The sequence below is a fragment of the Scyliorhinus torazame genome, chromosome 18, assembly GCF_047496885.1.
Source record: "Scyliorhinus torazame isolate Kashiwa2021f chromosome 18, sScyTor2.1, whole genome shotgun sequence".
In the NCBI taxonomy this organism is placed as follows: domain Eukaryota; kingdom Metazoa; phylum Chordata; class Chondrichthyes; order Carcharhiniformes; family Scyliorhinidae; genus Scyliorhinus; species Scyliorhinus torazame.
Window position 1 is genome coordinate 29,321,834 of NC_092724.1, and position 27,422 is coordinate 29,349,255.

General features: G+C 48.7%; 1 protein-coding gene across 5 annotated transcripts in view; it reads left to right on the top strand.

The window, feature by feature from the left end:
- Window positions 1-27,422, top strand: part of LOC140395090 (phospholipid-transporting ATPase IC-like) — a 131,589-nt gene that overhangs the window by 72,769 nt on the left and 31,398 nt on the right. For 4 of the 5 annotated variants that reach the window (XM_072482476.1, XM_072482480.1, XM_072482477.1 and 1 more), the window contains 7 exons: window positions 3,962-4,126; window positions 7,531-7,642; window positions 11,278-11,353; window positions 12,138-12,282; window positions 15,307-15,583; window positions 17,685-17,908; window positions 24,480-24,563. In XM_072482476.1, the coding sequence (XP_072338577.1) occupies window positions 3,962-4,126; window positions 7,531-7,642; window positions 11,278-11,353; window positions 12,138-12,282; window positions 15,307-15,583; window positions 17,685-17,908; window positions 24,480-24,563 (1,083 nt within the window). The remainder of the gene's footprint in view (window positions 1-3,961; window positions 4,127-7,530; window positions 7,643-11,277; window positions 11,354-12,137; window positions 12,283-15,306; window positions 15,584-17,684; window positions 17,909-24,479; window positions 24,564-27,422) is intronic. The other variant, XM_072482479.1, reaches the window with a different exon arrangement.

Here is a 27,422-nt window from a genome sequence, read left to right on the forward strand (position 1 = left end):
GGTTTTGAAATTTGATATGAACTTGGCTGGGATTTTGGTGTTGAAGGTGGAGCTGTAGTCAATAAATTGGAATCTGACATAGGAGTCCTTTATCCCAATTGCTTGGAATTCCCACATGACAGTGACCCTGACGCCACAATATATTCACTATAATAATGGTGTCTGGAGATCACCCAAATGAGCTCACTTTAAACCGGCAGTGCTGTTAGGGGTCCGTTTTTTAGGAATATTATTAATTGCATGCAGGTAGAGCAAAAACGAAACTCCCTCAACTGCTAGTTTACCAACTATTCATACTGGCGAGATATTGTGGTCCCACACCGGCACATGAATCTCCCGGTGATGAGGGGTGCAGTCACTGGGAAATCCCATTGACAATGGTAAATCCCGCTGGGGGCTGCTTCTGCCGCCGAAAAACATGGGCATGTTGGACGGGACATCCCGCCCTAGATTTCAAGCAGATGGCAATCCTTTTTCAAAGAATACAGTGGTCCTCGCGTGTGCTGCTTTTGGTGGAATCTCTGATTGCAAGCCCATCATTTAAGACTGAGATGAGGAGGGTAGCGAATCTGTGGAATTCTTTACCACAGAGGGCAGTAAAGACTGGATCTTGTTTTGGGAATGAGGTGGGATGTTGGAGCTGAGGATTATCAGATCAGATCAGTTATAGTCTCATTGAATGGCGGAGCCGACTGGATGGGCTGAATGGCCTACCTCTGCTCCTACATCTTATGGTCGGATGATTTTATTTCCCTTTTTCTCCTTATGTGCCTCAATGTCAAATCACGTCAGATAATGCTTTTGCAAAGAACTTTGGGATGTTTTACTATGTTAAAGAAGCTATCGAAACGCAAGTTGATCATTTTTGGCCCATACTCATTGGAACAAAAGCCAATTTGTGCAAACAGCCCTTCTACTTGAAAGTAAATTAATTTTTAAAATACTTGAATTTTTGCATGCAGAATTTCAAAACAATTCTAAAACCACTGACAATGATATTACGTGCAAGCGCACTTTCTAGAATAATAATGACTTTAGATCTCAGTGAGATTGAGACCCTGGGCTGGATTTTGTCTGGCTTTCGCTGCCTGTGCTGGAGAGCTCAGAAATAATTGGGAATTTGGCACGAGAAGGATGCGGCTGCCTAGACACAATCACGTGGCAGTAATTTCCCACAAAATAGGTGACAAGGGCTTATCACTGAATCACATGGCAGGAGACCCGCGACGTCTAATCCCCGTGCGGGAGATGGCGTGGTACAAAAAAGGCAGACAGCCCTGTGATCCAGTTATAAGTTGGCAGTGCTGTGCTCAACCCCCCACCCCTCCCCCCAGTGCTTGAGGATGAAGGAATACAGGGTGAATGATTCCCATTGGGCCAAAGCTTCTTCCTCTCAAGGCAGTGTTCACAGGATCCACCTCCTTCGGAAATTGATGTTACGTTAATGCGTGGTCCCCTCTGTCCCTCGGCAATGAGCTGCCCCTTTAATGTTTAGACCCAATGGTTTGGATTTATGCCCTTCCTACCTCAGGCCCCACCCCTCAAAGTTTAAGCTGACCACATTTCAACACAAAATAAAAGGGACTGGGTTCTCCGGTCCCCCAGCCATGTGATTCTTGGCGGTGCGCCGTTCGATCGCCGCTTGTCAATCGGATTTTCCATTGTAACCACACCACACACCGAGAAACCCACGAGTGAGTGTGCGCCGCCGGCGGGGAAAGTGAATCGCAACAACCAGAGAATTCCATCCAAGTTCTCCAAAAGCAATGCACCTTGCTGTGTCTCAGTCTGATGCAAATCCAAACACTTTTACACTGAGCCAGTTAAGCTACATTTAAATCACCGATTTTCACTGGGCTGGTTAATGAAGGCGCACGAGGCACATGTGAGTTTCATTAAATTGGGGAGGCAGCATTAATTCAATTTGAATTACATTTGCATTAAGCATGGCAATGAGCTTCCCGCTGCTAATGGGTTTACCGTTATGTTACCATCCCGCTGCTGACTTGATCGCTTACAGTTTTCCCGCCCCTGGAAATCTTGACACACGACCTCCCGCACAGTTTTCTGTGCCTGCCGGCCATCTTGCCTGCTCCCGTGTGCTCCACAAAATCCAGCTCCCCATGTGGGAACCTAAATCATCGTCTGTACTGGGTCCTGTTTGCACATGGTGTATTACACAATAAGGACTGGAATATAGCCATTTTCACCATGGATCCAATCACCAATATAATAATGGTATTTATGGTATCATCTTTGCAGTGTTAATGTAATGAGTCATGGATCTTCTTGCACTTGGCAATGTGTAATGGGAGCATAACATCAGCGTGAGGCCCCAAAATAAGTGATAACTCCCATTTGTCTGAACTGTAGGAGGCAATAATTGGCTCCAGTGGAAATGGAACTTCTAAAGCAGCAGTTTAATCAAAGTGCTGGAAACAATGATTAACACAAACACAGTAACCAAACAGAATATCATACCAACAGCAGTGTTGGGAACTTGAAATAGGTACTCAATTCAGGACAGAGAATTGAGGCCAAAACATGTGATTTCAAGAAGGAATTAGATATAGGACTTGGGGCTAACAGGTTTACGGATATTGGGGGGAAGGAATTTCATAAAATTGTAGTCACCTCAAGTGTAAACTGACGCGACCATCAATTCACAAGAGACAGAGAATTGAAGTGAACAGTGGCTTTAATCAACTAGAACAGTACCTGCCTGCGACTGTTCTGCAATGAGAGTCGCCTACCGGGCAGCTGCTCTTTATACCTCCCCTCAAGGGGGCGGAGCCAGGGGCGGCACCCACAAGAGCACCAACATGATACAATCAGTGTAGTACAGTACAATGGTCCATAGGTGGAGCCCACATGGGCAACAGCATGGTACAATGTAGTACAGTGGTGAATGGTTACTATAATACGTTCACCACATAAACAATGAGGCAAATTTGGAATCAATGCATCTTGGTGATGATAGCATTATAATATCACAATACAGTTATTGTGTCAAGATTGGGTACTACTGTCACATTTGCATTTTGCCTATTGACTGGTTCCTGACAGAACAGTGACTAATCACCTGACCTGACTTTATGTAGCTAGCTGGGCACCTGTGGCCATTTTGAAAGCTTCAATCTTCCATTTTTAAAATGAATTTACACCTGCAATTTTGAAAGGAACTGTAAATAAAGGCTTGAAGTGAGTGACTTAATACCACCAATGAGTCAGAATTATCTCGATAGGGCCCTGAGAACAAGTCAAATCCTCAATATTGATACTATTTTGAAGGCTGCTGCTGAGTAGCTTATCAGTTCTTTGTTGGTCTAAGAGTTGAAACGCTCTGTGACCCTGGAATATTATGGCTTGGAGTGAGGGAAGGAATGGCGTCACCGATCGAATCCTCTGTCAGTTGGTTTTTGGCCAACACTGACTGAGATTTAGTCCACCCTGCTGTTCCCCCTGAGGGAGGATGTGTGACAACTGGAGCCAGTGGACACTTTTAAACATGGAAACAGGGAAAAACATTCCGGCACAGAAGGAGGCCAGTCAGCCCATTGTGTCTCTGCTGGCCCTACATTTTAAAATATGGGGTGGAATAGCATTAAAAAATTTCCGTTACCGAAACACATTATTTTCAAATGATTAAAGTAAGCTTTTAAATATATTTTCCATAATTCTGAAAATCTCTGGAAAAGTCTGACTTTCCGACTGTCTTTTTCCCTGGAGTACTGTAAATATTCCTCATTTTAAATGTGTTACCGTCTCAGCACAAATATTAGAAATGTCATATTAGAAATAGCATCTCTTGCTTATGAAATATTGTCGAGGCAGGCAGCAGAGCGAATACTGTATCTTCCATAATCTTTTCACACATAAATTGTGGCGTAAATCAATGCTAGCTTGAAGGTAAGCTTCATTTTCCAGAACTGTGTTGTGAAAATTGATATGCTTTCTGCAGTATTTCGCTGCACAAACACTGCGGACATTGTGCCTGGCATACAAAGAAGTGGACGAAAGCTACTTCAAAGACTGGAACCAAAGGCAGCATAAAGCCAGTGTTGTTCTTCAGAATCGTGGGAGATTGCTCGAAGAGTTGTATGAAGAAATAGAAACAGATCTGGTGGTAAGCCATCATCTTTATCAAATAGACTTGGCTGAAAGCAGTGTTTCCAAATCAAACTGTTGTTTGCCAAGTAACAAAGGGTATCGCCACCAGACTGACCTGCCGCCTCTAGGCATAATTATTTACATACAGCCAACATGATGCTCTCAAGTGAGTTAAGCATCTCCAGGATAATCTCACCGTTCAGGCCTTTAATAATGCCGAGAGAATTCAGCACCTAAAGAAAAGCAAATTACTGCGGATGCTGGAATCTGAAACAAAAACAGAATAATAATGGACAATCTCAGCAGGTCTGATAGCATCTATGGAGAGAAAAGGGTGCGAACATTTCGAGTCTGGGTGACTCTTTGTCAACTTTGACAAAGACTCATCCAGACTCAAAACGTTAGCTCCCTTTTCTTTCCACAAATGCTGTCAGAATTCAGGGCCTGATGGTTGGAATGGGCAGCATTACCAATTGAATGTATACTTGTGTTGGTATGTCATTTGGAAATTGATAGTGACAGGCTGATCTCCAAGTCACACTCCCTTGCCCCTCACTACCAAATCTAAATCATGAGCAGAATTTGGTACAACTTATCCTTCTGTTCAAATCACTCCATAACCTCACCTGTGAATATCTCTGTAAACTCTGCCAGCCTAGCGGCGCTCTTGAGAACTCTTCCAACTCTGGCCTCTTGTCCGTTCCCTACTTTCTCCAGCTCCTTCAGCTATCCAGGCCCCAAGCTCTGACATCTCCTCCCTGAGCCTCCCATCGCCTCCATTTTTCCCTGCTCCGATAAGCTGGCCCTTAAAACCCAACTCTTTGACCAAGCTTTAGTCACCTGCCCTCTTCTCTCCTTCAGCTCAATGTCAATTTTGTCTTATTATTTCCCAGAAATGTGCCTTGGGACATTTTACCAAGTTAAAGGCGTCAGAAATACAACTTGAGCACAATGTGAGAGTTCGGCCTTCTCCTCAGTAATCAAATTTTATTTTCATAAGTGACACTTTCCTCATTGTCTTATTGCTAAATATTGTGTTGTGATCAGAATCAGTTTGAATACTGTTGAAACATAGAACATACAGTACAGAAGGGGATCATTCGGCCCATCGTGTCTGCACCGACTCACTTACACCCTATCCCCGTAACCCAATAATCCCTCCTAACCTTTTTGGTCACTAAGGGCAATTTAGCATGGCCAATTCACCTAACCTGCACATCTTTGGACTGTGGGAGGAAACCGGAGCACCCGGAGGAAACCCACGCAGACACGGGGAGAATGTGCAGACTCCGCACAGACAGTTACTCAGCAGGGAATCGAACCTGGGACCCTGGCGCTGTGAAGCAATTGTGCTATCCACAATGCTACCGTGCTGCTCCAATTGATTAACATCCATTTTTCTCAGCTGAAAATATGACAATTGTTTTCAACATTTCACTTAAAGTGTGAATAACAATTCAAACAATACTGTAGGTGTAAGTGTGTTTAACATCAATTACTCACCACTTATTTAACTGATAATTCATTTCTGAGAGAGATTAATTGGTTTAAACAATCCAATTTATAGTGTGGAGTCTGTCAGGCCCATTGTAACTGCTAAAACAAAACAGAAATGTGGGAAAATCTCCTTTAACTATACTGCTGAGTATTCCCTCCATTTTCAGTTTTAACTTGGGGGTGGCGCGATGGCACAGTGGTTAGTGCTGCTGCCTCACAGTGCCAAGGACTCATTTGCATCCTGTTAATGGGCCGCGCACCATGGGTGGGATTCTCTCAGCCCGGGGCCGGGCCAGAGAATCCCCACGACCGGCGCGAATCGCACCACGCCGCCCTGACGCCGGCATGCGATTCTCCGCAGAGTGGAGAAATGGCGCCGGCGTGGTTGGCGCGCCGCCGGTCGGGGGCTGCTCTACGCAGCCGGCCCGCCGGTTTCGGCCCGGGATGGACCGAGCGGCCGTCGTAAAAACGCCGAGTCCCGCTGGTGTCGTCTACACCTGCTTTCAGCCAGCAGTAACTCGGCGTTGAAGGGGCCGGGGGGGGGGGGGGGGTGTTCCTCCGATGTGGCGGGCCGGCCTCTCTGGCTGGGGGCCTCCTTTCCTACGTGCCGGCCCCTGTAGCGCCATGTTGCGACATGCACAGTAGCCTCCTTCAACGCGCCGGCCCCGACGCAACATGGCGCTACAGGGGCCGCGCGTTGAAGGCGGCCACTGCGCATACGCGCGTTGGCGCCGGCACCACTGTGCATGCGCGGATCCCGCGGCACCCAGTTCGCGCTGGGATCGGCAGCTGGAGGCGTGTGAACCGCTCCAGTGTCGTGCTGGCCCCCTGTAGGGGCCAGAATTAGTCCTCATCTCGGCCCGTTCACGCCGTCGTAAAACGCGACGGCGTTTATGATGGCGTGGACACACCGCGGGATTAGATAACCCGCCTGGTATTTTTCAAGCCCGCGTGAATCGTGGGCGAAAATTGGTGCAGATATTTACAAACGTGGCCCGGACATGGTGGACCTTGCGGTGGGCCAAGGCCGTAACTTTTTAAGAGAGTTGCCCCCAAAGACCATCAGAGAGCCAATGACCCCCACCCCCTGGCAGCAAATCTTGCCTACCACCAGACCTGCCCCACTAACTCTTTCCCCCCCCCCTCCCCAACCAGGGAGACCCCAATTACAAAGACCCCCAACAGATATCCCTCGATTATAGAGTCCCCCACCAGAAACTCCCCACAAGGGAGACCCCTGTGTGGAAGCTAGAGAGCCGTCCAGACTGGGACAGTGAAAAATTATCATTGCCTTAAAACTCACCTGGGCAATACACCTGTTGGCTCAGGCACAGGAAGCAGCACCTGTGAATTCCTGGAAAGATAAAACCAGTCAGCTGGGTTTAAACCCCCTCAGATCTTTGATCTGCAAAACTTTCATTCATATCGCTGTGAAAATGTTTCCACACAAACCCAGCTGTCTGCTGGGAACAAAGAGGAAGCCTATTTTAGATCCTATTTTAACCCAATGCACTCGGGCATGCATTTCTAGCAGAGGCGGGTGAGATCGCGTTAGGTAACGGTAGCTCTGAACAATTTTCCTCCACTCCTCCTCAGGACATTCAGGTTCATTGTAAGAACCAACCTTGAGCAGTCTAATCTAGCATAGGCTCAAACTTACAACCTTCCTGATCTTGATAGCCTACTGGGTAAACTGCCACAGCCTGGAAAATCAAGAAGGGGGTAATCTGAAATCAAATGCAAAAATAATGAAAATGTTAGACTACGAATGTTCTGAAATTCTAATATAACAGCAATGGAATCTTGAGCTCTATTTCTGCATGGTTCTCCATAATACACTCTTATTTTGAATATAATATTTGCAAATCAATAAAAGGATTTTGCTTAAGTGGAGTGAAGTCCTTATTTGTATTTATATTGCAGCTTATCGGAGCCACTGCTATCGAGGATAAATTGCAAGATGGAGTCCCTGAAACCATTCAGAACTTGAAGGAGGCAGATATTAAAATCTGGGTACTGACTGGAGACAAGAAAGGTGCTGGAACTGTCAGACTACTTATTTACTGAAATATATAATATAAATACATATATATATATATAAATATTCCTCATCAGCTTCTTCCATTTTTTTTTTTCATGAGTTGAGTGAATCACTCTGATTATTCTGTGTTGTACACTCAGCAAACAGAGGATGTAAGGCACGATAGTATAGTGGTAATGTCACTGGGTTAGTAATATAGAGGCAATGTTCTGGGGTTATGGTGTGGAATCTTACCAGAATTTGGCAAAGTGTCAGGCTCAGACTGAAAACGACATGTAGCTCTCCAGTTGCACAGATTTCTCTTCAGATCTTGAGCCTCTTTAAAGAAAACAAAATCAGTGGGCGTGGTTTATGCAGTCACTCTGGCAGGGGCCTGATAGGACCAGCTCCACAGAGATCAGAACGCCATCTTTAAAGGATGCCCCAATCAGCACTAAAACTTAACGGCCCCCAGCCCCTACCACGGAGTTATTGGAGGCCCGTTCTCCCCCCCCCCCCCCCCCCCGGCATTTCCCCTCCCTGCGCACCACTGTGGAAGTACCACCGGTACTCTACCATGCCCCCCCCCCCCCCCCCCCCCGTGCCCACTCTTTCCCCCATCCCTCCCGATGCATAAATTAACCCCCCCCCCCCCCCCCCCCCCCCCCCAAGGGCCCACCCAGGCATTGCCCCGGCACAGTTTGGCACTGTCACTTTAAGACAGTGCCAATCTGGCAGTGCCAGACCTGTGCCAGAGGGCAGTGCCAGGCTGCCCCCCCCCCTGTACTTCTGTGAGCCTGAGGAACCCCATCGACTGATTCTCATTTGGCCAAACCTGTTGTAAACCTCATATTGGCGAAATATAAATATTTATTGAGGAGGGATCATGTGGCAGGGGGCCTGTTAATAATACCTAAATTCATTAAAATCTGTTTAAATGGGTTCCCGCCCTTGAGGTTCTGACCATGAACCTCATTATATCACCAGCAAGGGGGCGGGGAAAATCTGGAAAGGTCATCGCTCTGGTGAGAATCATGGGCGGGATTCTCCGGTCCCCCAGTCACGTGTTTCTCGGCGGCGCGCTGATCGCTAGGGGTGGGATTCTTTACTCCCGCCACTTATTAATGGGATTTCCCATTGAAGCCACCCCATGCCGGTGGGAAGCCTGCAGGCAGGGGTGTGCTGCCAGTGGGAATAGAGAATCCCAACAGACGGAGATTTCCGGCCCCAGTGTTTTCCGATTCTCTTCGGACTTTGCGCCCATGTCGCCCAACCCAAGCACGGCTAGCGCGGGCTCAAAATCATCCCCATGGGTTCAAATCCCACCACAGCAGCTGGTGGGATTCAAACTCAATTAACGAATCTGCAAGGGAAAGCCAGTCTCAGTAATGGTTGACCATGAAATTATCATTCATTGTTATAAGGACCCATCTGCCCTTTGAGGGAAAGAAATCTTGTCATCCTTACCTGGTCTGGCCTACATATGCCTCCAAACTCCAGCAATATCGTTGAATCCAAGCTGTCCTCTGAAGTAGCCTAGAAAGCATCTCATAGACTATTCGGCCCATCGAGCATGCACCAAACCTTTGAAAAAGCACTCTACTCAAGCCCACTTCCCCGCCCTTAACCTAACCTGCACATCCCTGGACACTAAAGGGCAATTTAGGATGGCCAATCCACCTAACCTACACTTCTTTGGACTGTGGGAGGAAACCGGAGCACCCGGAGGAAACCCAGGCAGACACGGGGAGCAAGTGCAAGCTCCACACAGACAGTCACCCGTGGCCGGAATTGAACCCGGGTCCCTGGTGCTGTGAGGCAGCAGTGCTAACAACTGTGTCACCCTCAGTCCAAGGGCACTTAAGGGTGGGCAATAAATAGTGGCCTTTCCAGTGCTGTCTATACCTCATGAAAGAATAACAAAAAAGAGATTACGTATCGATGGGGGTGCCCGAATTGTGTGATGTTCTGCAAGGCGCAGTTGGAGAATATTTGATTTAGCCAGAGAACAGTAACACCTGGAATTTTACAGATGGCACATCAGAATCTGAAATAAGAAACAACAGGTTAATGTTTTGTCTGTAGACATTTCATTTCAACAAACATCTCTATTAGATTGAACACAATGAAGGTGAGAGAGATCAGCAGGTAAAGGATACTGAGGTATGTTAATTATTTACACTGAGAGGGTTCAATAGTCTCATTTATCAAAAGTTTAAAAGAGATGAAGGTGTGATATCGGTAAAGGTCATTTACATCATAGGAAGACAGCTGACATGCCTACCACTGTCATTATAACTGTGCAAAGTCATGGGGAGAGATTTCCCAACCATGACACCAGCGAGCATCGTCATGGGCAGGGCGAGAAAATGTGGTGTGCCGTTAAAAGCCACGGCTCTCCGAATTTTCCTGACCTGCCAGCGACACTGCCCACCACTGACAGCATCGGAAAGTCCTGGCCACTGGGCGGAATCTTCCCAAAAATGGGAAGTGTTGACTCTGGTGAGAAAACCGGGGCGGGATTCTCCCATCGTGCGGCTAAGTGCCGACGCCGGTGTAAAAACGGGAGTGTTTTACTCCAGCGTCGGCGCCTGCTCCGGGACCCCATTCTGCGGCCCACAGGGGGCTAGCACGGCGCTGGAGCGGCCCACGCCGCTCCAGCTGCTGATTCCGGCCTGAACCCGGTGCCGCCGGGTCCGCACATGCGCAGTTGGGCCGGTGCCAACTAGCGCATGCGCAGTGGCCTTCTTCCCTGCGGCGGTCCCGACGCCAAATGGCGCAGGGCTACAGGAGCCGGCGCGGAGGAAAGGAGGCCGGGGAACAGAGAGGCCGGCCCGCCGATCGGTGGGCCCCGATCACGGACCAGGCCCCTACAGAGGCCTCCCCCCTCCGGGGTTGGAACCACGCCCCCCCCCTTCCCCCCCCCCCACAGGCCGCCCCCGGACCCTTCGTCGCCGAGGTCGCGCCGGCTCAGAGGATGTTAGGATGGCGCCGGCGGGACTCGGCTTTTTGGTGACGGCCCATCCGGGCCGGAGAAACGGCGCGCCAGCACGGCCCGGGCCGGAGAGTCGGTGCATACCCCGACCGGCGCCGCGCCAACCACGCCGGCCCCAGTGGAGCTGATTCTCCGCTCTGCGGAGAATTGCTTCCCGGCATCGGAGCGGCGTGGTGCGATTCGCGCGGCCAGCGATTCTCCGACCCGGTGGGGGGTCGGAGAATTCCGCCCCCGATATGCAGCTGGTCGGCTTCGCAGCTAGATTGATGTGCCGCATCGAACACTCTGTGCATTTTAAAAGAGGAAGCGAGGTTCACACTCAGCTGGTGGGGTGGGGCCTAGGTCAGGAATCCTAAGATCGGGGCCCCCTTTTTAAAGGCCCCTGTGATCTCCGACCTAGATCAAAGGCCCCCTCTCCCTGCCCAGGAAATCAAGACACCCTCCCCTGAAGCACCGGGGAACCCCCCCCCCCCACCCCCACCACAACGTGAATATCGTCTCCCCCACCACCCCCATTGGAACATAGGTGAATAAAGATATTGGTAAAAAGCATGTGATTATGATTAGGTAAGGAACAGCATTATGTAATTCACTGTTTTGAATGAATGGGAGTTACCTTCCTTGACTTTTCTCTGTCTTTTTCCATTTTTAACAGAAACGGCGGTAAATATTGGATATTCCTGTAAATTACTCTCAGATCGAATGGTGCTTTTTGATGGGCATGATATCAGGTGAGTAATGAATGATGCAGTTCTCTGTTGATGAATTGCTTCAGTTTTGGGATGTACCCGCCAGAATATTCGGAGTGTAGAAGATATTCTCCAATTTAAACCTCCCTGGCATTGGTAGGGAGGTATGCAATAGTGGGGGTGGGCCTGTTGCTAAGACAACTGTTATTGAAGCCTCAGGGCCCAACAGTACTGGCAGGTCCGGGCTGAGGAAGCTAACAGTCTGAGAATCCTCTAGGCCCTGGCCACACCCTCGCTGGGTGACCTTTGAGGCTGATGGTGGTGAAGATTGGAACCTGCTGTTTCTGAGGCTTGGCCTAATTCCAGTCTTTCCAACTCGCACTGGATGGCCTGTGGTAATTGGGGGCTGCCGTCATTACAAAATGTAATGGCAAACTTTATTGTGTTGATCCCAAAGCATGCCAAATAACATAAATGTGTCAAAGCACTTCACTTTATCACTTGTGTGGGAAATTATCCTAATAAAAATGTCTCGTTGCCATTCCGTCCCTTTCTCCAGAGGATTACATCATTGGACTCCACTGCCCTCCCTCCCCACCTTCTTGTGAGGAGTTTTTCCGTTCCCTGCTTTGAAAGAAGGGATATTCAGCAGCTCATTCTCCTAGTTATGTTTAACGGTGGCAAGCGTTCATGCTCAGCAGGTTTGCACGCGTGTGACTTCACTACTAGAGTGTGAGCCGGGGGGGGGCGCTTGTGTGAAAAGTGAACTGTCCACTGATAAGCCAATAGTAACACTGTGAACATTTCTGTCATATCACCACCTCAGCAAAACCCTGGAGAAGTTACAGAAGGACAACTACACATACAAAGAGAACAACATTGCAACTATTTCAGGGGCCATAAGCAACAGTGAGCAGCCGGACATGCTGTCGTGCAGTAACAAGGCACTGATTATCACCGGGAGCTTCTTGGTATGTTACCTGATTCTTTGACACATTTGTCTCTGGATTCTGTTGATATACCGTCAATTACCACGAGACGAGAAGGGTGGAACAATCGAGGCTTTATTGCACAAGATGTTGTGCCTCCCGCAGCTGGAACCAGAATGGAATCAGCGCAGGAGAGCATACACTTTTATACGCCGCCTGCTGGGCGGAGCCAGCAGGCAGGGATTTACCGTCGTACCTGTAATATACGGGCAGTGCCGTAATACATACAATATACCACTAGTGGTGTTTACCACATCTGTTAAGATTTATTTTATCCAACTTTGCCATACGCCGATCTTAACAATGACCAGGAAGATGGAAGCATTCTAATGCTGTGTGCTGTCACAATATCATAGAGCCCAGTGTGTAATATAATATGAACGAGGTCCAGGGCTCAGAGTAGCCAACCATATAACAGACATTGAACTGAGTGAGATAATGACCTTGATAAATGAAACTAGTGGCCGGGGCTTGCGTAGGTTTACATAGGAACAGGAGTAGGCCATTCCGCCTCTTGAGCCAGTCCCGCCATTCAATGGGGTCATGGCTGCTCTGTGGCCTAACTCCATAAAGCTAACTCCATGGGCTTTTGGCCCATATCCCTTAATATTTTTGCTTAACAAAAATCTATCTATCTTGGATTTAAAATTAACACCTGATCTAGCTACAACTGCAGTTTGTGGGAGTGCGTTCCAAAAACTCTACCACCCTTTGAGTGAAGACGTCCTTCCTAACATCTTTCCTGAATGGTCAAGCCATAGGTTTTAGACTGTGCTCCTAGTTTTAGATTCTCCAACCAGTGGGAATAGTTTATCTTTATCCACCATATATATCTTTCCCTGTTAATATCTTGAATAATGCGATCCGATCACCCCTTAACCTTCTAAATTCTAGCGAAAACAGGTCTAATTTGAGAAATCTCTCCTCCTGTTCCTCCTGTTAGGTTATAATCCAGGTATCATTTTTGTAAACCTACATTGCACTCCCTCCAAGGCCAAAATATCCTCCCTAAGGTGTGGTGCCCAGAACTGCTCACAGAACTGCAGATTGATTCCTGGGGTGAGAGGGTTATCCCATGATGAGGGATTGAGTGCTTATATTCTCTGGAATTGTGGAGAATCAGAGGTGATCTCAATGGAACATAAAAAAATTGTTAGAGGGCTTGACGGAATTCCTGCTGAGAGGCTGGGCTGAGTTTTCCCGGGATTGGATTTGTTTATTGTCACGTGTACCGAGGTACAGTGAAAAGTATTTTTCTGCGAGCAGCTCAACAGATCATTAAATACATGGGAAGAAAAGGGAATAAAAGAAAATACATAATAGGGCAACACAACATATACAATGTAACTACATAAGCACCGGCATCGGATGAAGCATACAGGGTGTAATGTTAATGAGGTCAGTCTATAAGAGGGTCATTTAGGAGTCTGGTAACAGCGGGGAAGAAGCTGTTTTTGAGTCTGTTCGTGCGTGTTTTCAGACTTCTGTATCTCCTGCCCGATGGGAGAAGTTGGAAGAGTGAGTAAGCCGGGTGGGAGGGGTCTTTGATTATACTGCCCGCTTTCCCCAGGCAGCGGGAGGTGTAGATGGAGTCAATGGATGGGAGGCAGGTTCGTGTGATGGACTGGGCGGTGTTCACGACTCTCTGAGTCAAGATCCTGACTTCGGGATGAATGCCGAGCCAGGAAAACGGAAGACAGGGCAATAAACGTGACCCTCCCAGAGGCAGCCAATTAAAAGGTGGGAAAACAGTGTCCAACTGGAATGCTGTGCGAAATTGCAAAATTTCATTCAACTATTGAAACATAAATGTATCACCAAGGCCGACATGTTAACTAACGTTTGCTCTCCTGCACACATTTCTTTATTAGGCATGATTTAACTTGAAGGACTTAACACAGCTTTGAAGTGTGGCTCAAAAAGAGAACATACTAGACAATCTCAGCAGGTCTGTCAGCATGTCTGGAGACAGAATGGCGCAAACATTCCATTCTTTCTCCACAGATACTATCAGAAGTGCTGAGATCATCCAGCATTTTCTGTTTCAGATTCCAGCACCCGCTGTAACTTGCTTTTGTATTTGAAGTGTTCTGTTGTGCTCAGCTCTCTATTTATGATGGTGCACCTCACAACTAGACCGAGCATGATCTTGAGCGTGTTTCCTGCCTCGTGGTTCTTGCTGATCTGTGAAAAAGCAGCCTTACAAAACTCTGGTGCGGCCGCATTTGGAATATTGCGTACAATTCTGGTCGCCGCATTATAGGAAGGATGTGGAAGCATTGGAAAGGGTGCAGAGGAGATTTACCAGAATGTTGCCTGGTATGGAGGGAAGATCTTATGAGGAAAGGCTGATGGACTTGAGGCTGTTTTCGTTAGAGAGAAGAAGGTTAAGAGGTGACTTAATAGAGGCATACAAGATGATCAGAGGATTGGATAGGGTGGACAGTGAGGGCCCTTTTCCTCGGATGGTAATGTCTAGCATGAGGGGACATAGCTTTAAATTGAGGGGAGATAGATATAGGACAGATGTCAGAGGTAGGTTCTTTACTCAGAGAGTAGTAAGGGCGTGGAATGCCCTGCCTGCAACAGTAGTGGACTCGCCAACACTAAGGGCATTCAAATGGTCATTGGATAGACATATGGATGATAAGGGAATAGTGTAGATGGGCTTTAGAGTGGTTTCACAGGTCGGCGCAACATCGAGGGCCGAAGGGCCTGTACTGCGCTGTAATGTTCTATGTTACACGTTATGGCAGATAACTTTACTTTGAAAAGTCTCTTGACCTGGCAAACTATGTTGGTACAGTTTGGCCAATTTTAAGTTAGATTAAGTTATATAAAATGTGTATCCTTAAGGTACTTCAACAGTACCTGACTGTCAGTGAGAGACTGCAACGTAACAGGGGAGGCCTGGATGAAATATCTCCTCCCACTGGTGAAGTCTTAAGTCACAAGAATCAATTCCCTTGCTTAATTTTTAACCTTCATTTTACGGTCTGCATTTAGGATAAATTCATTAAACGCTTGAAGCGATCGAAAAGGAAGAAACAGTGTTGCTGGAGGTTGAGAACTGCCATTAACCCACAATCAAGAGAAGATGTTGACTGCGAGGAGGAGGCTCACGAGCGAGCGTTTGTGGAGCTGGCTTGTCAGTGCAAGGCCGTCATCTGCTGCCGCGTCACTCCCAATCAGAAAGCTATGGTGGTGCAGCTGGTCAAAAAGTACAAAAGTGCCATCACGCTGGCCATTGGGGACGGAGCAAATGATGTAAACATGCTGAAAAGTAAGAAAAGGCTTGCAGAGTTCAAAGGGGAGGAGGCAGGGGCAAAACCCAAATCCATATGGCGGCTAGTCATTTTCAGTTGTTAGTCAGTAATTGTGGGATGGTTTACTGGTTGAGCAAGATATGTGTGAGGGGTGGGGTGAGGGAGGGATGGGGCTGGGGTAGAGGGGACGTGTGGGTTAAGGTGGATGGGGAACTATCCACAGCACGGTAGCACAGTGGTTAGCACAGTAGCTTCTCAGCTCCAGAGTCCCAGGTTCGATTCCCAGCTTGGGTCACTGTCTGTGCGGAGTCTGCACATTCTCCCCGTGTCTGCGTGGGTTTCCTCCGGGTGCTCCGGTTTCCTCCCACAGTCCAAAGATGTGCAGGTTAGGTGGATTGGCCATGCTAAATTGCCAATCCAAAAAAGGTGGGGTGGGGCTACTGGGTTACGGGAATAGGGTGGAGGTGTGGGCTTAGGTAGGGTGCTCTTTCCAAGGGCCGGTGCAGATTCGATGGGCTGAATGGCCTCCTTCTGCACTGTAAATTGTATGAAATTCTATCCAGCTCTCCACAGCTCGACGACCACATTGTCTTAATTACTGTGTCCTGTCCAGGTGATTGGAGTCTAACCTGACGGTAAGAGCATACATGGCTGGGCAGGCATTTCGGGGGGGGGGCTGGAGAGAGACGAGGGGGGCAGGGGGGAGATTGGGGGGGTGGGGGAATGTTGAAAGACATTGAGAGTGAGCAGGGAAGCATGACTGAACAGGCATATTTGTTTGGAGAGAAACATGAGAACAGAAAACTAGAAGGATAGCATGGGCTTGACTGGGTGAAAGACCTCCACTTATGCCGTAATATTCCATCATTCTGTGACAAGAGCTGTCAGAAATAGTGGCAACTTTATTTTATAGGGATGCTGAGCAATTAAAAGAACAGTAACATTATTAAGGCACATAGGCAGCGGAATGTTCCATTTTATAAGCTCGAACCTGTAGGGATTCGATTCTACGTTCTAGTCTTCAGCCCCTTGAGCCCGCTTCGCCATTCAGTACGATCATAGCTGATCTCATCTTGGCCTCAAATCCGCTTTCCTGCCCATTCTCCATAACCCTTCAACCCATCACTAATTAAAAATCTAGCTGCTCTTTAAATTTACTCAATGTCCCGGCATCCACCACACTCTGGGTTTGTGAATTCCACAGATTTATGACCCTTTGAGAGAAGTAATTTCTTCTCATCTCTGTTTTAAATCTGCTATTCCTTATCCTAAAACTATGACTCCCTCGTTCTAGATTGCCCCACTAGAGGCAGCATCTGTTCTACATCTACTTTGCCAATAACCTTTATCATCTTACCTCAGTTAGATCTCCTCTCATTCTTCTAATCTTGACTTTGACACCAGGGTCAAATGGTTCAATTGTCCCAAAGCTACATAAGAAGGTTACCCGTCATTCCGGACAGCAGAGGGGTCATTTTAACCCAACCCCCCTGGCTGGAAACTGATGGGATCGGATCTGCCACCCATTTCCCCAACACCCCATATGTTTGTCTTCACTCTTGATCTCACTGGAGAGTAAAATAGGGGGGAGTCTAACATTTCTGGGAAATCCACTCCCATCGGTTTCCTGTTTGGGTGCGCCAAGTTAAAATGACCCCTGTTTCTGCTCTCTGACCTTTTCCTCTCCTCTTCCCGTGCCATCCCTGATCACCTAGTCCCCGAAAGCCCCAGCAAGATCAGTTCAATTCTTTTGTTTAATTATTACGTATCAATACCCAGAGTTTAGAATTGTCATTGAGCAATTGAATTTGCTTTGTTCTGCTTTTGGAGCAAGCCATCCATAACTGAAGATGTAGAATAGACTGATGGATAATGCTTTATATGAGATCTAGTCCCACATCAGCTCTGCCTTCACCGTGTTGGGCTGATGTTGAATTTATTGCCCATTGCTCTGGAGGAGGTGCAGGTGGGTCTTCCTCTTGAATGGCATTGGATTTGGTGACCTACAATCCATTTGGAGTCACAAAGATCCATATCGCTCAATAACCTGTGAATGGTCTGAAACAGACTTTCTGTTCTCCTGTACACGGTGAGTGACTTTATTGTGTGTTTCCCCAGCGGCGCACATCGGAGTTGGAATCAGCGGTCAGGAGGGCACGCAGGCTGTTTTGTCCAGCGATTACTCACTCGCGCAGTTCCGCTACCTTGAACGGCTGCTTCTGGTTCATGGTCGATGGTCATACTTAAGGATCTGCAAGTTCCTGAGATATTTCCTGTACAAGACATTCGCATTTTCCTTCGTCCAAATCTGGTTTGCATTCTTTAGTGGATTTTCTGGTCTGGTAAGCAAGAATATTTGAACATTGTTTACCTAAAGTTGTGATTTTCTGGGAAACTTGGGATTGAAGGAATGAAAGCACTCAGTTTATGAGTTTTCTGATACTGGAAAGGTTTGACATCATTTCTCTAAGATTTCATAAAAAACACAGCTATTTCTTTATTTAAACAGTTCCATAACTTTCAAGCCTCATGCCTTGAGTCAAGTATACTTCCCATTGGAGAGAGCTTGGCCAGGTTCACTCTGAGGGGCTTATGGGCTTTGAAAGTCAGGTCTGCATGTCCGACAGTTGATCGCGGGTTATCGTTAGTTAAATCTCAGTGGTACCGTATTTTATACTGTTTAAGTTAAACAATCCTTCCAGCTCCAGACGTCAGTCGAGCTTATCCTTCATGTTCCATAAACAGGGGCATTTTACTAGACATCATCTGAGCCTGTCCTTCATGTTCTGAAAATAAGGGTGTTTTCAGTCCCTGGTCCTCATGAAATCCATTTTACACAGGGCAGCAATTTTCTTGTTAGTTTCTTTAAAGTTCATTGACTTCTTCTCCCATGATGCCTTATGGCACAATGTTGGCCACCTTTCCCACTCAGCTTGGATCTGCTCGCTTCTTCAGACAGATTTAGAATGTACTAACTTATTCCTCCAAAGTTTCTCCACAGTCATCCGGCTGGGTAGGACTGCGCCTCATTCTTAGCTATCTAATCATAGCTAGGGTATCACTTGTAATGGCTTCTTTTCCCACACGTTTTGCATCAATACCTCAGTTACCGCCTGGTACCCCAGGGTTCTATCCTTGCCCACTCCTAACTTTTGTCTACATGCTGCCTCCCAGTGACATTATCCGAAGGCTCAGTATTGGTTTGCATATATATGCCAACAACACCCAGCTCTCCCTCACCACCCCCTCTCTCAACTTCTCCACTGTTGCTAAGCTATCAGACTGTTTACCTGATCAGCAGTACTAGATGATCAGAATTTCCTCCAATTAAATAGAGTAGACCAGACTGTTTGCAATCTTGGTGTCATATTTGAGCCCAAGATAAGCTTCAAAGTACATAACCGTACAATTACTAAGACCATTTTTTGCACCTCCATAACATTGCTTGACCTCACATCTGCCTCAGGTCCTCTGTTGCTGAAACCCACATTCATACCTATGTTACATCTCGACTTGACTATTCTAACGGATTCCCGGCTGGCCACCCATATTCTACTGTCTGTAAACTTGAGGTTATCCAAAACTCTGCTGCCATTGTCCTTCCTCACACCTAGTCCCATTCACCCTGTGCTCGTTGACCTACATTGGTTTCCAGTCAATTCTCATCCTTGTTTTCTAATGCCGAGATAGCCTCATCCCTCCCTGTCTCTTTAATCTTCTTCCAGGCCCATAAATCTCTGAGATAACTGCACTCACCTAATCTTGGCCTCTTGAACATCTCCGACTTTAAGCACTTTACCATTGATGGCTCTGCCTTCAGCTGCCTAGATCCTAAACTCTGGGATTTTCTCCCCATACCCCTGACTCTATCCTTGGGCGGGATTCTCCCCTACCAGCGGGGTGGGGGGTTCCAGCGTAATGGAGTGGCGGGAACCACTCCGGCGTCGGGCCGCCCCAAAGGTGCAGAGATCTCCGCACCTTTAGGGGCCAAGCCCTCATCTTGAGGGGCTAGGCCCGCGCCGGAGCGGTTTGCGCTCCACCGGCTGGCGGGAAAGGTCTTTGGCACCACGCCAGCTGGGGCCGAAAGGTCTTCGCCGGGCGACGCGGGTCGGCGCATGCTCGGGAGCGTCAGCGGCTGCTGACGTCATCCCCGCCCATGCGCAGTGGAGGGGGTCTCTTCCGTCTCTGCCATAGTGAAGACCATGGCGAAGGCGGAAGAAAATGAGTGCCCCCACGGCACAGGACCGCCTGCGGATCGGTGGGCCCCGATCGCGGGCCAGGCCACCTTGGGGGCACACCCCGGGGCCAGAACACCCTGCGCGCCCCCCAGGACCCCCCCAGGACCCCAGAGCCTGCCCGCGCCGCCTTGTCCCGCCGTTCAAAAGATGGTTTAATCCACGCTGGTGGGACAGGCATTCCAGCAGCGGGACTTCGGCCCATCGCGGCCTGGAGAATCGGCAGGGGTAGGTCCGCCGGCCGGCGTGGCGCGATTCCCGCCCCCGCCGAATCTCTGGTGGCGGAGACTTCGGGACACAGCGAGGGCGGGATTCACGCCAGCCCCTGGCGATTCTCCGACCCTGCGTGGGGTCGGAGAATCCCGCCCCTTGGGCGTCTTTCTCCGACCCCCCGCCGGGTCGGAGAATGGCCGTTGGCCGCCGTGAATCCCGCCCCCGCCGAAGTCTCCGGTACCGGAGATTGGGCGGGGGCGGGAATCGGGCCGCGCCGGTTGGCAGGATCCCCCGCTCAATTCTCCGGCCCGGATGGGCCCAAGTCCCGCCCAGAAATTGCCTGTCCCGCCGGCGTAAATCAAAGCTGGTATTTACCGGCGGGACCAGGCGGCGTGGACGGGCTCCGGGTTCCTGGGGGGGGCGCAGGGCGATCTGACCCCGGGGGGTGCCCCCACGGTGGCCTGGCCCGCGATCGGGGCCCACCGATCCGCGGGCGGGCCTGTGCCGTGGGGGCACTCTTTCCCTTCCGCCTCCGCCACGGTCTCCACCATGGCGGAGGCGGAAGAGACTCTCCCCACTGCGCATGTGCGGGAAACTGTCGGCGGCCGCTGACGCTCTCGCGCATGCGCCGCATTTCCACGCCAGCTGGCGGGGCACCAAACGCCATTTCCGCCAGCTGGCGGGGCGGAAATTCCTCCGGCGCCAGCCTAGCCCCTCAATGTTGGGGCTCGGCCCCCAAAGATGTGGAGCATTCCGCACCTTTGGGCTGGCGCGATGCCCGTCTGATTGGCGCCGTTTTTGGCGCCAGTCGGCGGACATCGCGCCGTTGGGGGAGAATTTCTCCCCTTGTCTTTTTTTCGTTGTACCTTAAAATCTACCTATCCTTCTGTGGCTTGATGACTAATTTTGTTTGATTACACTCAAGTGAAGTACTTTGGAATGTTTTATTAATTCATAGCTGAATCTAAATATAAGATTTTGTAAACACTTCCTATTAATGGTTTTAATGGTCCCACACTGTCAGCACTGTTTAGAAATCTAAATTGACAGAAATGGGTGACTTAAGAGACTGCAAGAAACTGTAGGATAAATGATGAAAACCCACTTCAGGTCTGTCAGCATCTAAAAGAGGCAACCGAAATTCATCCTTCATAAAAAATTATCTACTACCGTCTCATTTTAAAATTTCATTTATGGAGTGTCAGCATTGCTGGCTGGGCAAGCATTTATGATCCATCCCTAATTGTCCTTGAACTGTGGTTTGCTAGGCCCATTTCAAGATCAATCACATCGCTGTGGATCAGGAGTCACATGCGGCACAATTGGATGAGCACCAAACAATTGCTGATGCACATCAGGTGGAGGCAGGAACATCCAGGGGTGACAGCAATCGGAGGTCTGCTGGATCCCAGGACTCAGCTGGGTCCCAGTCAGATGCCGAGCCTCTGGACAAGGTTATCCCAGAGCTGATGCAGATGGAAGGACACAGCCGTGAGATTCAGGAGGGGATGTCAGCGATACTCCAGCGAGCGCATACCCGATTGGAGGAGTCCCAAAGGCTACGGGTGCTGAAGTAATGCCGACAATGCATGGCACCGAGGCCAACTGTGCTAGGGTGGCGACCACAGTGAAAAGCCTGGGGCATGCGTCCGTGTCTCGATTGGTGGTTCCCAAGGCGTGATTCAGTCCGTGACAACCATGACTGAGGGCCTCAACATCATGTCCCAGTCGTTAAGGGATATGTCAGAGATGTAGGTGGACATTGCCGAGGCACTGAGGACCATCACTGAGAATGTCGACACCATGGTGTAGACAATGCGCAGTCGCTGGGACTGGCAAAGCCAGGTCACTCAGAGGCCTCTAGAGCTCACTCCAGCTGCCTCTCCATCCCATGGAGACCCCCAGGGCCCTATAGGCAGGAGGAAGTGCTGGGGGCCAACCTGAGGCCTACCACCAAGGAGTCAACAGCGTTCTCCAGCTCTTCTTAATCCCCCTTCTCTCCTAACACCAGCACATCGCCAGGGTAACGGGCACAACATGGTGGCACAGTGAAGCCTGTGACACTGGTAGGTTTGCCAGGGCCCTCCGGCTCCAGGCCCTTCAGAGGACGTCTGCCACAGACATCAAAGACCACACAGCATGGAAAGCAACAGGTTGCCTCCACCTCTGATGTGCATCCTGGGGACACACCTTGAAGTAGCGGTAAACCATTAAAGACCAAGAAGAGAGATAATCACTGAGTAGTGTCAGGGCAGAGTCACTGTCTGTAGGTAGGGGGAATGGAAATGTCAAATATTCATGTTACACCTGATAAATGTGAAGCCTCTGTCATGTAACTCTTCACAGCAGGCCTGCTTGCACCCCACCCTTGTTGCCGTCTGCTCCCCCCATGCCCCACCTCCTCGGGCACAGTGGTACAAACGCTGCCGATGCAGACCCCGTTCAGGGTATGGATGTCAGCAGAAAGACAGGAGTCAGACTTTGGCATAACCTGAGGAGCACCAGACCTAACCTCACAGCGAAGTAACTGCCGCGATTTACCAGCCATGTCCATCGGAATGGGGATGGGACACAGCTGGTAGATCCCGGAAGAAGCCTCTCCGGGGATTCCCGGTGGCCATTACACATCGTGAGATCATACGAGATGTCACGATCTGGATCCGACGCACAATGGGCGGAACCCAGACTTGCGCAGCTAAAAGCTCACTTCGCTAAGCTGCCACTGGATCAGACGGCCAACCGGCATCTAATGGCCTCGCCGAGTTGACCCCAGCCAGGCGCTGTTCAGCACTGGTCCCCACAAATGGGGTCCAGACGGAACAACACTTTTGGGGTTGGTCTCCCAAGTGATCGGAGATCCCCGCGTGTTCAGCCTCTTGGCAGTCTGCCACTGCTGGTGCCATCTGTGCACCATGGCACTGCCAGCCTGACACTCTGACAGTGCCACCTGGCACCCAGGCTGTGCCATGCTCGAGGACCCCCCTAATAGGGTTGAACGTCAACCCTAACAATAACAGATTACTGTAGTTTCTTAACCTTGACACACTAGTTCCCATTAAACAGCACCTTAACAGAACATGCAGCTCTCATGCCATTTACACAGGCAACTAAAAGCAATACTTGCATTTACGAAGCAATTTTTCTTCTGTTAGGGAAATTCATTCTGAACCCTTTTCCAAAGCCTGTCTCAGTGGCAACTTTCATGTCCTCTCTCGGCCGATTTCCAAACACTTCTCCTTTGTAACTTTCATGATCTCTCTCGGTCGATTTCAAAATCCTTCTCCTATGTAACTGTTCAGAACAGCATTCTTTCTCTCTTTGTCTTTTAACTCCGCCCAGCCTCTGGAACAAAGGTTCTTTGCTGGGTTTTACAGGCTTGAACCCATCAGTGTTAGCTTGGCTGTTTGATTGCCCACTCCCGTTTATACAAAAGTAAAGAGCCATGGTATGGTATGCAACTAACATCCCACTGTCGGAAAAAAAAGGCCATCAGACTCTGTAATTTATCATAGAATTTACTGTGCAGAAGGAGGCCATTTGGCCCATCGAGTCTTCACCGGCTCTTGCAAAGAGCACCCTACCCAAGGTCAACCTCCACCCTATCCCCATAACCCAGTAACCCCACCCAACACTAAGGGCAATTTTGGAAGGGCAATTTATCATGGCCAATCCACCTAACCTGCACACCTTTGGACTGTGGCAGGAAACTGGAGCACCCGGAGGAAACCCACGCACACACGGGGAGGATGTGCAGACTCCGCACAGACAGTGGCCCAAGCTGGAATCGAACCTGGGACCCTGGAGCTGTGAAGCAATTGTGCTATCCACAATGCTACCGTGCTGCCCCTTTAATAGAGAGTTGGTGTCAGCAAATTTGGTGTCACACACTCTGACTCCTGACCTCGTGAACTTTGGTGGGTTCGACGACATGCAGATAGCCTGGATGTCGAATGAGGAAGTTTGAACTTCCTTCTCCTAACCCAGAGCCCTGGTGATTGGCCTCTAAGAGAACAGTTTCTATCTTTACACCTCAGTCAACACATCTGCAGCACTTTCAGCCTCTCTTACAAAGCTGGCAGTGTCATCAAAAAGAAAATCAGAGTCTTTGACTCAAGATAGCGTTATATTTTTGACAGCATCCCAACCATTGATGAACTGTTGATTAGTTCCTCAATTTTTTCAGCTAATCCTAAAATCTGTCAACAGTATATCATGGTCTTCATGTTGTTTTGTGGTGTGAGTGATCCTGGTGTATGAATTGCAGTGGAATAATAGTCAAAGGTGCTAATTCTCTGATGGAATTTGAAAAAAACCCGAAATGCAAAATTTGCCCTATGCACATGCTTTCAAAACCGTTGTTAGGCATTCAATCTTAAATTTGCATTGAATATGGCTGATGTTAACTCACTTTGTCTACTCATTCTTGCAGTAATTTTCACATTCCTAATTTTTGTTTTATCCCAAGTCTGTTTTTGAGAAGTGGTGCATCTCCTTCTATAAGGTGGCATACAGCTGGCTGCCTGTCCTGCTAGTGGGGGTGTTGGATCAGGTAAGATGGCGTCAAACCTCAGTGTACATTCTCACTGCCCACCAAAGTGGAAATAAATGCTGCATATGCTCAGAACATTTATGCGGCCCTAACACTCTGAAAAAAGCTGCAGTACCTCACTGAATTGCACTGAATCCTCAGCACAGAAACAGGCCACTCAACTCAACGGATCAAAGGGTCATGGGTGGGATTTTCCGGACCCCCTGCAGCTTATATATTCTGGTGACAGAGGTGGCCCACCATTAGCTTGCGGCAGGATCATCCGGACATGGTTGTGCATGCCCCGCACCCTCAGCCCTGGGGAACACCCTCCAGGGGGCTGGCCATCGACACTGAAAATCCCACAAGTGGGAAGGGCCGGTTTTCCAGTCCAATGGCATCATCGTGGGAGGAACGGGGAAATTTATAGAGCAGTTATGGCTCTCTAAATTTTTCCGTCCCATCTTCGGCTGTGCCTGCTGGTGTTGGGGTCAGAAAACTCCGGCCTATATTCCACAGAAGCCTTCCCTCGCTCTAATTAGCTCTTGCCATGCTGCCACCCCACCACCTTCAGTATTCTTTGATTCTCATCTTGTTAGTATGCATCATGGCTTCCCTTCAACACACCAATGCTGTCTGCTTCAACCATCCACTGTCACAGGGAGATTCACATGCTCACCACTATTTAAAGAAATAATGAGGGGGAATTACCTCTCTCAGAGGGTAGTGAATCTGTGGAATTCTTTACCACAGAGAGCTGTAGAGGCTGGGTCGTTGTATGTTCATGGTTGAGATAGACAGGTTTTTAATTAGTAAGGGAATCAAGGGTTATGGGGATAAGGTGGGAAAGTGGAGTTGAGGATTATCATGTCAGATCAGTCATGATCTCATTGAATGGCGGAGCAAACTCGATGGGCTGAATGGCCTACTTCTGCTCCTACATCTTATGGTTGAAATTCTTTATGTGATCGGTCAGTGACTATGGGCGGTTTTAACTGACCAACATGCCGCGTGTTTTTTGGCAGTGGAGGCGGTCCGGCAGTGGGATTTACAGACCCCGCCGTTGTCAACGGGATTATCCGGTGACTATACCCCTCGCCGCCGGGAAACCCGTGCGCCGGCGTGGGACCGGAATATCCCGCCGGCTTGAACAGACGGTAGATCGCACCCTGTTTCTTATTTATGGCCCTTTATAATGTAACCAAATTATTTACCAGCCTTAGAAATGTTTTTAAAAATTTAAGCTTCCAGTAATTGTTTGCCTGCATCCTTTAATTCTGTTCCCAATCATGAGCGTGAGTGTATTTATCGAGTAGACATTATTTCTCATGAGTTGTTTAATCAGTCACACCTAAAACCAAAATCCGTTAACCGCCCAATCAGACTCCATCTGCAGGACGACTCAAATGAGATTTTCCACTTTTCCGGAAACCCAGTGGATTTGGTCAGTGGTGGGAAGCTCCACTTTTCGGCGTCGTGGAGGATTTTTCAGTGTCTGTTGAGCAATTCTGCATCTGGGAATGGCTGGAGAATGGTTATTGGGCCTAGTGGCTGAGAACAGGAATAAAGTTTAAAAAACGGGGACGGGTCAGCCTCGGGTGACCGTCTGTGTGAATTCTGCACTTTCTCCCCGCATCTGTGTGGGTTTCCTCCGGGTGCTCCGGTTTCATCCCACAGTCCAAGTTTGTGCCGGTTAGGTGGATTGGCCATGATAAATTGCCCCTAGGGTCAAAAGATGTGCAGGTTAAGCGGGGCTACAGGGATGAGGAGTGGGCCTCGGTAGGGTGCCCCTTCAGAGGATCGTGCAGACTCGATGAGCGGAATGGGTGCATATGCACAGGTAGGTCCAGCGGCTTCGAAGAGGGAAAGATAATTTCTTGGTGGGACCCATCATCCATGCCCTTAAGAGATCGCCACAGTTGAAAAATCTTTGCTAACTCCAGGCCTGTCATTTTCTGGTTTGACGCAGGTAGCCTGCTGCTCATTTCTAGCACTTTCTCTGTTTAATTCCGATTTCTGGCTTTCATGGTTTCCTGTTGCCCCGTTATAAAATCTATTTTATTTTGCTCATTTATTGCCACGTATTATTGCTATTAAAATAGTTGTTTTCGGTGAATTCCCGTTGCCAGTGATGGGAGTGCCAAAATGAGCTAATGACTGTCTTCTCTGCATGAGACTCTGGTGGGATTTGAATTTTGATATTCTGCTGAAGGTTTTTCATTGAGTAACTCTGGTGCATTGAGAGGGATGGTTATTTGGGAACAGTGCTGCTAATTTCCTATTCTCACCACCATTGTGGCCATTTTCTGCTAGAAGCAACATCAGGCATTTAAAATACTGGTCCAGAGTTGGATGGGTGTGTCACACAGATTGCCTGAAAACACCACACGGGACACTTTTTCCATCATTTGTGCCTTTGTAATGTGGCTTAAGTTTATGTCAAAGGAAATTAATACAGGCTGGGATAAGATCTTCAACAAAAAAATGATCATTTAACTAGTTTAATTGTTGACTAAACATTGAATATTAAAATGTGGACTCATAAAGTGGGAATGAATAATTGCAAGAGTGGGTACATGAGTCCTTTTAAGTGGCAAAAAGATCTGATTCATAGGCCCAGATTGTCGCTTGCGAGGTGGGTGAGCAGAGTCGGGAAATATTCCAGTTCACTGAACCTGCCTCGAGCAAGTAGGATCTTCATTCTGGGGGGGAGGGGGGGGGGGGGGGGGTTGTGAATGAAGGTTGGGGAGAAGAAGGGAGGGGCAGGTGCCTGATGGAGTTGGGCATGTTGCCCCCGGAAACAATTTGGAGGCAGACAGCGAGGCTGCTTGGTTACCGAGGCATGCTGGTTAAAAGGCCCATCGACATTCTTGGGGACTT